At 51.1% G+C, this 14,339-nt stretch overlaps 1 protein-coding gene across 6 annotated transcripts in view; it reads left to right on the top strand.

Moving 5' to 3' along the window:
- Positions 1-14,339, top strand: part of FARP1 (FERM, ARH/RhoGEF and pleckstrin domain protein 1) — a 240,551-nt gene that overhangs the window by 201,680 nt on the left and 24,532 nt on the right. For 4 of the 6 annotated variants that reach the window (XM_084767089.1, XM_084767088.1, XM_084767090.1 and 1 more), the window contains 3 exons: positions 183-423; positions 12,358-12,545; positions 13,897-13,986. In XM_084767089.1, coding sequence (XP_084623215.1) covers positions 183-423; positions 12,358-12,545; positions 13,897-13,986 — 519 coding nt within the window. Of the gene's footprint in view, positions 1-182; positions 481-1,194; positions 1,309-12,357; positions 12,546-13,896; positions 13,987-14,339 lie in introns of all 6 variants that reach the window. The other 2 variants (XM_084767093.1, XM_084767091.1) reach the window with 2 other exon arrangements.

Genomic DNA, 14,339 nt, shown 5'->3' with positions numbered 1-14,339 from the left:
TTGCCTGAGCACACAGTTGTAGTGTCCCTGGACGGCCGGCATGGCCTCCTCACTCCGCCGTTCCTCCCAGCCTCTGGAAGCCTAAGGAGATGCCTCTAAACCCAACCGGTTGGCTTTTCCTCCGCTGTGGTCTAACCGTCCTCCTCCCCCTCTCTCTGTTCGCCCCCCCCCCCCGCCCCCAGTCTCCGCAGAGCGCCAGCCTCACGTTTGGCGAAGGTGCTGAGTCTCCCGGTGGCCAGAGCTTCCAGCAAGCAAAGGAAACAAAACTCTCTGCCTTGGAGTCGGGACCACACCAAAGCCCCGCTCTCTCTAAGAGCCCTCCAGGGAGCAAAGCTGTGGACGAAGCCACCGTGGTGCCGCCCGAGGAAGAGGAGGAGGGTGGCATCCAGCGCAGTACACCTCAGCCCCCGCAGCCAAGCACAGGTCCAGCATCCCGGGCTGCTGGAGGCAGCAGCACCTCCATTCCTTTCATTGACTGTAGTGACGTAGATAGCGAATACGACCTTCTCAGAGAGCCAGGGTCCCAGTCACGCTCCCAAACAAACGACAATTACGAGGGTGATTTGACCAGTGGTGTTTATCTACTGTCCAGGGATGAGGGGGGTGCAGGGAGTAGTAGGCACAGGGCTTCCCCTCCATCTACAAAGTCCTCCGGGCCTCCTTCTAGAGAATTCCTTGATGACGATTCGGCAGATATTACCTTTGATCTGCACGGGAGCCCTGGGCTCCCAAGACATAGCTCCCTGATAGATGAAATGTTTGGGGCCTCCATTGGCCACAGCCCCCTGGCCACCCCACTGTCCCCTTGCAGCAGAAGCTCCAGTCCAAATATGAGCTGGGACAGGACTGGGTCCCAAGGCTATGTTTCTGAAAATGGACATGACCTTATGGAAAAGAATACGGGAGAAGATGCTGTCCTGAAGCAGGGTCCTCCCTCTGAAAGCGGCTCCCCCGGCCTGCAGAGGCCCTACTTGCGCAATCTTCCGAGCAGATACAATAAGTCAGAGACAGACCCGCTCATCCTTAGCCAGGCAGCCCCCACCCCGGAGCCCTTGGACAGGCTCGGTGACCAGGAGGAGGAGGGGCTGGCCAACATGGCCACTCCCCAAGGTAGGATGCTCGCCAATGGTGCGCCTCTCACAGGGCCCACCTCAGAGGCTCCCCTCCCGCAGCCTGTGTGCCCAGGTAGTGCAGCGGCAGACCAGCTGGCACCCCTGCAGGTGACCGAGTGCTCTACCGGCAGCGGGACAGAGTCTAGCGATTCGGACTCTGCCGTGGTGAGCCCTTCGAGGGAGGCCCCGGCATTTGGTCACCCAGCAATCCCAAGTTTCCCATCCAAGAGGAAGGGTCAGAAGGGTTTGCGTGGCTTGCGGCTGAGTGAGGAGGAAGGGAAGGAGGACTGAGGAGACCTGAAGGCAGGTAGTCAGCTGTCGTGGTACGCAGTCACGAGTCCAGGGCTGCTACAGAGATTGTCTGTTCTCGTGACGTGTTTGTTTGTAGTCAACGTTTGTTAGATGAAGTTTGGGACAGGCACGTATTTGTGGGTCATGCCTGACTCCCCTAACCTTTAAGGAAGGTAAGACTTCACACTAGCGGCTTGCTTTTTAGAAAGCGCAGGCCAAGGTATACGGCAGGTCCTAATGAGTTACTGGGGGTTTGTTTTGCTGGTTGAAGGCAGTAAGGCACACCTCGTGGTGAATCTGGTTTTGTGAACAGTGTATTATATTTACATGGTAATTTTCTATGTGTATGCAGTTGTGTGTGCAGATTCCTCTCCTGTTGGCTGAGGGTTTGGACTGAAATGTCACCGAGGCCACAGGAAAGGGTTGACTTTTACCTTTTGTCTTTACCCCTTTTTAAAAGGGGGGCATTCTTTGGGCCCAAGAACGAGGCAATGACAAGTCTGAGCCCAAGTGGGAGTTGATTGCCCGCTGAGATTGTGCCGGTAAAATCTTAGTTGAGAATAACAGGCGTTTCAACAGGAAAAATAAGGAGTGCTGTGAGCGGTGTCAGCCCTCAGGGAGCGCTGCTTACCTGGGGGCGCCACGGGGTTGGGTTTGCATTGCTGGGTCAAAACCATGAGGTGTTTCAGGAAATGGCTGATGCAGAATTTCTCGGGCAAGGCAGGGAAAATTAACCCCTTACTTACGGGCACTGACGTGTCCAGCAGGTTAGCCAGCCGTGCTGCCTGCCCGAGAGTCACAGTATCACTGCCCTGGCTTTCTGTACTGTTGGGAACACTGGCAGCTGGACTTTGCTATGACTTTTTTTGACACCTCGGAGGCCTCCGCCTGCCACCCCGCATTTCTACGCTGTAGACCAAGGAGCCGGGGCTTTAACTCAAGTTGTGTGTTCTCCCTAACTGTGTTCTGACGTCACCTGAGCGACGCCTGACAGGGTTCCAGTTGGGACCTCCCAGGTGGCTCTGTGGGCGCAGACAGGATGGCCCTGTGGGATCTGTTGGGATATAGTAAGAGTGTTAACTGCAGCATGGGGGACACAGCACAAATGAAGTGCTTTTTTACAAAAGGAAAAAGCAAAACAAAACACACCTCTGTTTCTATTTTTCAGTCTTTGATACTTTTTAATCATAGGACAAAATTTTTAGATCTGAAGTAGTTACACAATTTTGAAAAGAGTTGTAAAGATGGTACATCCTTAAGAAGCCCACTGGCCGGTGGTCTAAGAGCCTCCTCTCGTGTCTGCATCACGGGGAAATCTGGGCTTCCTCAAGAAGTGAGGCTGAGCTTGGCTCCTCATGTGTCTAATCTTGTCAACAGGGATGTTGAGAGGCCAAGTTTTAAATATTCTGAAGACTTGGTTTTATGTGAGCGTTTTTTTTTTGCTTTCTCCTGGTCAGCTGACTCAGAGGGTGATTGGTTGGATCGGCCTGACTGGATAGGGTGGCAGCTGTTCATGAGGTACTGTACCCACACTGTGCCTTAGATGGCCCGGACATCCCAAAGGCTTTAAAGGTGTACAGAGATGTCAGCAGTCACCTGCCAAGCCCTCGCTGTGGGTGAGCAGGCTCAGTCCTGTGAGGTTAGTTAGGGACTTGGCTGCGCAGCCACAAAGCCGCAGCCGTCCCCTCGCTTGCTTGACTTCAGCTCTTTTCCTGTGAACTTTTAATGCCATGGGGCCTTTCAGGCCCTGCATTTTAATTTTGGAGACACTTGTCTACATTTCTAGTGAAAATTAGTTGTGAAAATCTTTAATGACAAAGGCAATTGTAAGCGAATAGCTGCTCTTCATACGACGGTGTGTTTGCGGTTTTAACATGTTTTTGTATATTCAGTCTGGTCTTAGGAAATACTATCAACTTGCTGTAGGAAAGCTTAGTCAGGTGGGGGTTTATCAGAGTCAAGTTTCGTTGTTTTAATTGTGATGATGGATTTTGCTTAAAGGACTTTTCCTGAGTGTGGCTTACACAGAAGTCTGGTAATTAAATAGGATTAGATGAGTTCTGTTAGCCGTGGGATGTGATCCTAACCACCGCACGTGACCCTGAAAGGCCAAGCACGTTCTTGCAGTCACTGTGTTTGCCTTTTCCTACAGTTTTAGCTCGGTGTTCCCAAAGCAGGTGGCCCATCCTTGTGTGTGCCCAGGCGTCTGTGATCAATTCTCACCCTAGCACAGAGGGCTTTCTCCTCATTGGTTTTGCACCAGGCAAGCAATTTAATTTCTGTTTCTTGTTATTTACTAAAGTAACAGGCCCAGCAAATCAATAGTGTCTAAAAGGGCTGGGGACAGGCTCGGCCCAAGGCCACATATCCTGTCACCTTGGGAGTAGTCACTATTTGTCCTTCCACTCATAAGACTGCAGAACTTTAGTCAGAGAAGGTGCGTGCCTGCAGTGAGCTGAGCGTGGCAGGGTTACTGAGGCTCTGCATCCTCCCTGCTGTCCCTGTGCAAAGCTCAGAAAGTGCCGACACCCTTCCCAGAACCTCACATGCTCAGACCACGGGGGACCTCAAGCTCCAAGGCTTTAGAAGCCCACGAAAACTCTCAATTTGGGACTTAGAGAGGCCCTACATTTGTGTAAGATTAGGGAGGCCGGAAGTGGGGTCAGCTATGTAAAGGACAAAGCAGAGGTTGGAGACACGGGAGGGGGTGGGGGTGGGGGGCGTCCTGAGGCCTGCCAGTCTCTCCACAGGGCAGCAGCGCAGTGCAGGGCTCCAGATTGAGCAAGGAACATGGGCCTTGGGACCCTGTCCACTCACCCGTGCTCTTTAAAACGGTGCCGTAAGGCCAGGGATGGAAGAAGGAGAAGCACAGAGCAGCTCCAGGGCCCCTTCACATTGTGACGGTCTGTTAGGTCTCATTTTGAAATATGTGCAGGGCCTCTGTGGTTCTCCCATGTTGATCCTTGTTAAGAGCAAAGGGAAAAAAGGCGCAAGACATTCCTTTAGCATGAAGAAATGCACTTATAATGAGTTCCAGAGCCCAAACCGAAGTGCCTCGGCCCCTGTGACAGTCATCTGGGTGCCATCGGCAGTGGTTTATGGCACAGGCATTTCATTAGAGGAAGTTTGTGGGCCAGATCCTGTGCTACATGTGTGATTTCATATTCAGGAATTTCTCACATGTCTATCTCGCCACTCGTGCTGTTTGGCCTGCACTTAAAGTGTGAGCCACGATGTTTTTTCTTCTTCTTCTTCTTCTTCTTAAGAACATCTTTGAAATTTTAAACCAAGTAAGGCTTTAAAAACAAATAAACAAACAAACAAAAAACTGGCCTGAAGAACAAAAATGCTGAGTTGGCTCCTCTGGTCCAGTGAGTCTGAGGGGTGCATTAGCTGCGGAGTCACCCTAGTTGTGTGCTGTGGAGTCACCCTGGTTGTGTGCTCTCAAGCATTTCTTAAAAGGGGAATCAGATTTGGATAGGAAGCATTGCTGACAGTGGTAAAGCGATAGTGGATGTGCTTGGAGTTTTGTTTTTCTCGCTGGAGTCACTGACCTCGTGCGTCTAATCAGCTTTCTCCCCTTGCAATGATTTTGGTGTCTCGGGGCAGCGTGTGCTTGTCACAGCCGCAGCCCTCAGTGGCTGAGGTGGACACAGCGTGGTTTGACTTCCACCAGCCGTGCTTCTGTCTTGAGGCGTGGCTCTGCCTGGGCCCTTTGCTGTGCTTAGCTAGAATGTCATGAGCCCTCAGTGCCACAGTCCTGTGGAGAGCTGCTCTCTGGTCCTCCCGCACGCCCATGTGTTCATGGTGCTCCTCTGAGCTCCTCCAGGGTTGCCTTTCATCGCGCTGCATGGCTCAGGTCTGCTGTGTCGCTGCTGAGTTCTGCAAGAGTGTTCATGAGCTCCCTTACGATGTTTCCTTAAACGTGACCAACAGACTAGAGCATCATGCTGACTGAAACCGAACCAACACCAAGGGGGGAAGTCACGATTGGCGGGCTGCTCTGAGCAGCGGCTACCTGAAGAAGTTGACTTTTGGTGACATTGGAGAACTGACAGGCACTGTTCTTTCCTTGTTAGTTTAGCTCACCCCTTTCCCGTGTGATAGCCAAAACTTCAAACGGGAACACGAGCTCCCTAGAGACTATGAATACCAGATACTGGCTGTTAACACACTCAGGCCAAAATTAGCATGCCATCTAATACCAGTTTGGTTTTTTTTTTTTTAACTAAGTAACTAATAGTGAAAAGCATTTTTAAAAATTCCATGATGATTCAGATGTGGGCACAGCCTAGATCGAAGTCCACATGGCGTGGTTGCTGCCAGTTGGACAGAAAGCTGTGTGGCTCTTCCTTTAGCAGCTAGAGGGACTCCTAGTGTGTCTCCTGTGGGCAAGGCTTGAAAGTATGGGTTCGCATGTCAGCCAGCTTTGGCAGGGACAAGGGAGGGGTAGGGTAGGTCCTTTGAAAAAGGGTTTTCATCAAATGAACGCTAGAGCTCCTAGAGCGCCTTAGGTGAGACCTGTCACCTGGGCACTTATTTCTCTCCACAAAACCAATTCAGTGCCTGACCAGAAGCTAGGCAAGAGCTGAAAGTCTCCTGAGCACTCTCAGAGTAGCCCAGGCTTTGCTTTGTTCAGGATAACTGGATGGCACCCAGGATGGCTCCCGGGGTAGCCTGGAAGGGGTTCCCCGCCGTCCTGTGGCCTCTGGTAGTGGATGGTATTGGATGGTGGAAGTCAGTGTTTCTTCATGAAGCCCCTGGGTCAGGTCAGCTGCTCTGCAATGACCCCAGGTGACAGCTGTTGACCTGGGAAACCTGACCTGAGTGGTTGGGGTGGGGTTTGAAAGGTCAGCTCAGCAAAGCAAGGGCTGTTTGGTGGCCGGTCAGGGACACTGGTGCCCAGTGGCCCTGCAGCTTCCTGCTGGGGGCCAAGTGGAGCTGGTTCATAATTCTGAAGGGTGGTGGGAAATGGAGGAAGGCGAAGCATCTGGCGCTTCAGGGTCTCGCAGTGGGAACGGGGCACACAGGGCAGAGGGAGAGCTGAGGCCTCGGGTCTGTGGTCAGCTGGCAGAAAGCAGGACACGGCAGAAGGGTCCTTCAGGGGTGTGCGGCACAGCGCTGACCAACCCACAGACGAGTGTTCCTGTGGCCCATTCACAGCTCCCCGCGCTGGCTTCCAGCGCCCTTTGTGAGAAGCAGGGCTTGGCCCCTCTGCGGCAGTGTTACAGGGAGACCTCACCTGGTTCTTCAGCCATGAAGGACAAGCAAATCTCCTGGAGCACCCTTAGGGGACAGTCACCCGTTGCTCTCACTCTTCCTGCTGGGGGACGTTGTTGCCAACCTCACTAACCGAAACTCACAAGCTCAGCCCGTGTTCTATATAACACAATTTCCTCTGCTCTGTGTGTGTGTTTAACCCTTGAGGTAATACTAATATGTTGTATTAAAATTTTTCTAATGCACTGAATTAATTCTCAAGTAGAAGAGTCTGGGGACTTCCTTCTCATTTCTGTCATTTGTTTAATAAATTTAAGAAAACATTCTTTCCACTGTCCCATTGTACACAGTGTTTTGTCAGCATGTATCTGCCTGGGAGAAACGGCTTTGTCTTCAACACTTGGTCCTGGGTCTCGGAGCATGGCGTGCCTTCTACCCCTTGCATTGTCGGAGCGCTGTCTGATGTCCTTTCCTTAAACTAACCCAGAGCCTTGCCTGAACTCCCAGCCCTGTCCGGAATACCCATTCCTTCTAGAGCACAGCTATCCTGCTCACTCAGCGGCACGCTGACAGAAACATGTGCTCATCAGGGTGCTGGGAGCAGGTGTTGACCTGGCTTTTGTGTCCTCGTCTGCCTTACGTGGTTTCAGCCGTGGGGAGGAACAAACCCTTGGAAGAGAGCAGGGTCACTGTAAAGGGGGACAGATGTCAGCAGAACAGCGCACCTGTGACAGCAGCTCACACTGGGAGCCCACACAGCTGACCCACCAAATGGCTCATATATTCAATGGGAGGAAAATGCGTGATGGAGACCGCGAAGGGAGCCTTGCGCCCACCGGCCTAGCCTTGCTGGCTTCTCCAGTAGGTCAGGCAGTCTGTCCTCTCTGTGAGCACCCACAGTGTCTGCTTCCACTGCTGCACTGTGGTCCAGTGCAGGCCTCAGGGAAGCATCAACTCCTGTCCCTGCAAAGTCCTGGCCCTCTCTCATAACCATGAATGTGGTGACTAAGCCAGGAAGGTCGAACTCATGTGAAGTGTTTGCGTGGTATTAGCACCTCATGTCACGCTAAACACAAGAGGCTTTTAAACCTTTACCTAACAGGCACCTTGCTGTAAACAAACAGACAAACAAACAAACAACCTCTGTCATGTAATTGCTCTCCCCCTCCCCCCACGGCTGAAGCTGTGCCACCAAGCGCCAGTCCTGCCTTCTTCAGGCAAAGCAGGACACTCAATTATCTTTGCCCTGTAAGTAAGAGCAGCCTTGCACAGTCTCTGCCATTTGGCCCTGAGTGACGTTTCTTGTGTTTTTCTACAAGCCTGCCATCCGCTGCATCACTGTTGCTTTTCTGATGATGATGTGTGAAGTGGGGTGCTTAGCTGCTTACTAAGCTTTTTTCTTAAAGGACACTGGGTCTGAGAAGTGCCTGTGACTTACCCCCAGCCACCTAAGGGATCAAGAAGAGGAAACCATCTCTAACAGTGGTAAACTGTGACCTGACCGGTCAGGTCCACTCTGAGCCACCTCTGGGTCAGGGTGTTGGTGATGTCCTCAGGTGGCTAGCCTCGGGGTAGGTCATCTCGAGCGAGAGGTCATCACTTTCTCTTTCAGCGAGAGGTTACGAGGAAAACAGCCCCCAAGTCTCTACTGTATTCCCGCTGTATGCCTCGCACATACTCTGGGGACGTAGGTAAAACCTGTATTATATAGAGCCAGGTAACCAGAGAGAATTGTCACATTCCAGAAGCTTGCAAAGAGGAAGTTTATCTGGGGGAAGAGATTGGTGACGGAGACATTATCAGCACCATGCATGTTCTTCTTTATTTATTTAACAAATAATGAGTTCCGTGTTGTTAAATTGCCAGATTTTCTACTTCTCTTTTACAGGAAACACACACACTCACACACATACACAACACCTATCAAGTTAAAAATCATTAATCAACTTATTGACCAGTTTACAAAACAGGGCAGGTCCAGGAGTACTTGAGGTGCCATGTTTAATTACCTGAGAAATAGACTGTATGTCTCTCTCTGTCTCTCTCTGTCTCTCTCTCTCTCTGTCTCTCTCTGTCTCTCTCTCCCCCTCCCCCCTCCCTCTCTCTCTTTTGCCAGAACTAGGTGAGTTTGTTTACAAGGCTTCAGCATAAGTAGACAAGGCTGGGGTTACTTAGGGAGCTTGTGTGGGTCCTCAGCAGGGCCAAGAGGCAGGAAGCTGACTTGCTTCCGGAAGCCCCCGCGCCTTGCAGACCATTTCATCTCCTCTGATGAAGGGCCTATCCTTAGACTCGAACTCAGCCTCCCGAGGGCCAGGAGAAAAGTGTGGACCTTTTCTAAGTGAAAACAATAAAGCTATAAAGGCTGCCTCTGGGGTGGGTGTGAAGTCCTGTAATTATTTTGAGAGGACAAAGTGTCCATTTAAAGAAATTTGGAAAGGCAGTTGCCGTTAGTGTGGTGCTGGTCAAGATACTGCTGGTCCACCGGGCTCAGGTAGACCATGAAACCATCAGGAGAGGCCAGGGGCTGGAGAGGCACTCACCTGAGCACCTGAGAAAGGGCAGAGCAACTTTCAGAAGTAGGGAAAAAATGTTTTTAAAGCTATCCGAATTTTCCAGAGGTTTAGTGAGCAATTGATCTCTTCCTTAACATATTTAAATTTCTTCCCACCCGTTGCCTTAATGTCCAGGTGCTTCCTCGTAGGATCCCACAGAATTACGTACCTGTTACTCCCTGGTGAGGAAATTTTATGTCCATTTGTTACCAGGAAAAAGTGTCTTTAAAAAAAACAAAAACAAAAACAAGCCCAAATGTCAATCATTCATCCCACAGTAAGGACAGAGGTGACTGATGGGTCCCTTTTCTTTGCTCCCACCACCCCCGGGCTGTGCCTTCAAAACGGACAGCAGGCTGAACAAGCCCCCTAGAGACATGGAGTGCTCCTCAAAAACCAATCCTGTGTGGTCGCACTAGTTCTGTATAAGCTAGAACCCTGGCTTGCTTCAGACACACCCCTCACGCCTGCCAGTCTGGATGCCCGTTTGCACAGAGGGTTGTCAGCACCCTGCCCCCGAGTCAAAAGGAGAATTGTAATTCCTCAGCACACTGCCAGTTTCCACTTCGGGCTCTTGCCAGCGTGTTTCACTGGTGGCTGGGTGGCAAACAGTGGCTACTTACCGTGTCACCTGCAGAGTTTGACGGCCTCCAACAGTCTCTCCTGAAGGAGAGAAGAGAGCCTTGTCCCCAGCTCCAGAGTCTGGTGTCCTTCCTTACTCTGCCGTCGGATTCCTAGGTCAGAGTGCTGGTGTTTATCCACGGCTGCTCTGGCGGTGTACACACCCAGCACCCTTCCTTTCGTAGGCAGGCACAGGAACCTCTTGGGGAAACGGAAATTAGCCACCCCAACTTGGTTATCCCTGCACACATATCACACCTATAAAGTACGTGATGAGACGTGGTTAGGCTGTGCGTGGAGAACCCTGCGGGCTGACCCGAGCCGTGGCCTGCTCCCTCTGTACCTTGGGTGGCCAGCCTGCCGTCATCCATCTCCTGGGCAGGCCGACGGGAGTCCCTCCAGATCTAACCAGCTCTCTTTCTTTAAAACTGGTCCAAGCTTCACCTCTCAAGGAACCAGCCTGTTGTTTATGCTTCCAGCCTGCCCAGTCAGCTAAATGCCAGCATTCCCGGGGCGGAGGGGGTGTGCGGGGAGCTCAGCCAGGGCCTTAGCTTTCTTTCACCTGTGGAGGGTGGATGTGGCTGTCTCTGAACGTGTGCACCCTATTCTCTTCTCGTGTGGCAGCTCGCTGTCTGTCGCTGGAAGCTGTTCACAGCCTGCTGGTAACCGTCTCCTCCTCGCAACCAACCCCACTTGAAGCTAGCTTTCTAACAACTTTTTATCCTTGCCTCCAACTCTCAGTGAGGTGAATGCTCTTTCTGTGCCACGTCACTGCAGTCCCAAGGCCCAGCATGCTGTCACTTATAACCGGCCCACCTGATCTCATGAGAGCTAACGGTAAGCCCACATTTAGCGAGACGATTGGCGGACAAATCAAAGTGACTCTCAACTTTAGCAACTCAGAAATGCATGGACTGTTTTAACCTTGACACAAACTGCCAGAATTTTCTCCTTCCTAACTTCTATTTGTAGTAGTAACATTTTTTTCTGTGATTTTTTTTTAAGAGACTAGAATAGTGTACCTCGAAACAATTGCAATTCTAGTGTCACTATTTCTATTGAACAAGTTTCATTCTTCCCTGACCATTGTACCCACTTGTGCACCAGTGTCAATAAAATTGACATTTGTGAAGCAATTTCTGGCCTTTTTCTCCGGGATTTGTGGGGTCTGGTGGTGTGTGGGGTGACGGGGCCTTTCTCTAACACCAGGACTTCATTTCAGTGAGGTTTATTAAGAGGACAGACAGTCTTTAAAATGCAGGCTTCCCGGGAGCCTCCCCTGCTCGGCTTCTCTATCCCTGGACTGACTGACCAGCTGTCAGTAGCAACAGCCGCTTTGTGTTGGTTTCTGGGCACAGTGGCTCTTCACCCGTGTGTTGGAGGTGCCACACGCAGGGCAGCCTGGGAGCAGGGGAACTGGTGGTGGCTTCCTCGCGATTTGTGCCTGCTGAGACCAAGGCCACTGTCACCCTGCACTAGACCCGCCATAGGCTGCATCTGAACACCCGAAAGGGGAGAAAATAGGCATCGGGTATCTGAGGGTACCTCCAGAAAACGGTTTCCCCTGTCCTGTGGGGGTCCCTAACGAAGTACTGGGAGCAAGGAGCAATGGATCGGAAGCGGGACAGGCACAGGCGCTGACCTCTTTTCCTTGTAATTGAAACTGTTCACCCAATGTTTGCTCTGCATGAGACTATAAACACATCAGGTCTAAACACGCAGCTTTGAAGTGTGTCTCGAAAACTCACGTAGCCTCCAGGGTAGGAGCACAGGTCCTTGTAAAATCATACCGGAAAGAGTGTCCCGCGTCCGACACCTCCTGCAGCTGACTGTGTAGTAGATAAGCCACGTTTTCCTGCTGTTGACTGGGATGCCCTTTCCAGAGGACTAACTCACAGCCTGTCACTTCTGACGCACGAAGGGGAGCTGTGACAACGGGGTCCTCCAGCTTGTATTTCTCAAATGCCCACCGTTGTGTGTAATGCTAGTCTTTCTGTCCCAAACAGTAGCTGACATGGAGTGCCATCACCAGGTACACTGAGCTTGCTTCTGTTCTCTGTAGAGTGGGGAGTTAGCTGCCCGCCCGCCCTCCGCTAGCTGTGACAGTGTCACGGGGCGTAGTCTGTCCTCAGCACACCAGCCGCTTAGACGCCTGTTTAGTTTAGTTCTAATCGGCCCTCTCTGTCTCTCTGTGACGTAGATACCGTGTCTTCCTATAGCAGTTGTTAGAAGCAGAGGCGGTAGTTACGAGGTGAAAATAGGATTGTGCTATGTTTGCTTCTAGGCTCCCTCAATTGTTCCCTGTGCAGGGGTCTCTGTCTTACCTTTAATTACCTAACTGGAGCTGCATTGAGTGAAGAGGACCGCCTGGGCGCCCTTCCTCATGAGGCAGCTGCAGTGGGGGGTTGGGGGGTGGGGTGGGGAACGTAGGAAGCCGACACGCGGTGCGTGCGGTGTGGTAGCCGTGTTCTAAAGAGTGACAAAAGTGACCGTCGGGAAAAGGCCTCCGGTAACAGAAGGAATTACTTTCTTTTCTTTTAACACTTCTCATCCCCAAACAGGCTCCCTGACTGGTAGCCCTCACCTTTCAGAGCTGTCCATCAACTCTCAGGGAGGAGTCGCTCCAGCCAACGTGACCCTGTCTCCCAACCTGAGCCCCGACACCAAGCAGGCCTCTCCCCTCATCAGCCCGCTGCTGAATGACCAAGCGTGCCCCAGGACTGACGATGAGGAGGAGAGCCGGAGAAAGGTGCAGATCCGTGGGGTGGCGGTGGGGCACAGTAAACTAAGCATGACAGGGGACATCCCCGATTTCAGTGTACAGTTCACTGCCTGTCACAGGACTGTCAGGACGCTCCACTGCCGTAGCCTCATAGTGCCCGACAAAACCTCTGTCCCTTTCACTAACGACGCCCCGTTTCTTGCCAGCCAGCCCAGACTGCTTACTGTATTCGTCCCTTTCTGTCACCCACCTGGTGTCGCATCCTTGGGGATCATCCGTGTCATCCATGTAGTGGCATGGGTCAGCATGCTGTTTTCATATGGCTGTATGCATTATATAGAAGGGCTGCATTTTGTTGGTCCACCGTCTGTCAGTGTGTGGTTTTGTTTGCTTGTTTTCAGTGTGCGGTTTTGTTTGTTTGTTTTCAGTGTGTGGTTTTGTTTGTTTTCAGTGTGCGGTTTTGTTGGTTTTCAGTGTGCGGTTTTGTCTATTTGTTTTCAGTGTGTGGTTTTGTTTGTTTGCTTGTTTTCAGTGTGCGGTTTTGTTTGTTTGTTTTCAGTGTGTGGTTTTGTTTGTTTTCAGTGTGCGGTTTTGTCTATTTGTTTTCAGTGTGCGGTTTTGTTTGTTTGTTTGTTTTCAGTGTGCGGTTTTGTTTGTTTGTTTTCGGGGTGCAGGTTTGCCCATCTTTGGCCATTTTGATAACATACCGTGAACATGAATTCCGTCATGCCTGCTGACTTCCCTTTCCGGCTCCTCTGTCTACACGCAGAGGCGGAGTCAGATGGCTCTTACAGAAAGTTAGCACACCACTTTCCTGTCACTTACTGCAAGGAAAATGCAAGACCCCGGCGGTGGCCTGCTTTGGGTTGCTGCCGTCCCATCTGACTCCCAGGCTCCAGGGAGCTGAGACACACGGGCAGCACCATCGATGCAGCCACCGCCACTGTAAACGTCATCTCATAACAGGTCAAGAAGCCAACTCGGCCAGCCCGAGGCACCGGGTCTCAGGGTGCTGACTTCTCAGTTCTGCTTCCTTGAAGCTTGCGTAATCTTCCTAATGAACTCTATTCCTCTGGCCAATGGTAACACTTATGTGTCAAAAGCCATTCTTTCAGCCTATCCCCGCCCTCTCTCTCTCTCTCTCTCTCTCTCTCTCTCTCTCTCTCTCTTTCTCTCTCTCTCACACACACACACACACACATACACACATGGGGGGGCACGCGGGGGGAGGACAAGCTTGTTTAGACTTGGCTCTAGCTACCAAAAGCTCTTCCCAGTTAGTTGCCTGGCAGTGAACCACTGTCTTGCAGCCGGGGCCTTGTCACAGACTTCCACTCAAAGATGACTGCTGTGTCTTGTTCTTTTGTGGATTTTGCAGAGATCCCCAACCGACAAGGCGTACTTCATTGCTAAGGAAGTTTCCACTACTGAGCGGACATACCTGAAGGATCTTGAGGTCATTGCTTCGGTACGTGCAGCCTTTCCTCTGGTGCAGAGCTTTCTGTGGCATAGTTACCCTGCTCCTCAGCTGCTGCAGGTCCCTTAAGTGTTAGGCTCCCTGGCTCTAATTGCAAGGATTGTAGGTCCTGATCGTAGGTTCTGGCAATCTATGTCATTGTGTATTTAATTTGGAATGTTCTCTTTAAAATAAATAAATACATACATACATACATACATACATACATACATACATATATATATATATATATATATATATATATTGTGGTTTTTAAGAACTGCAAAGGAAAGACATTCCTAAAGCCGTGAAAAGTGAAAAATAAACAGTTTACTGTCTGTGGGCACTGATCCAGAAACTTTCTG

The sequence above is a fragment of the Acomys minous genome, assembly GCF_964271855.1.
Source record: "Acomys minous genome assembly, chromosome: 18".
In the NCBI taxonomy this organism is placed as follows: domain Eukaryota; kingdom Metazoa; phylum Chordata; class Mammalia; order Rodentia; family Muridae; genus Acomys; species Acomys minous.
Note: the sequence above shows the minus strand (reverse complement) of the source record. Positions and strands in the feature narration are given on the sequence as shown.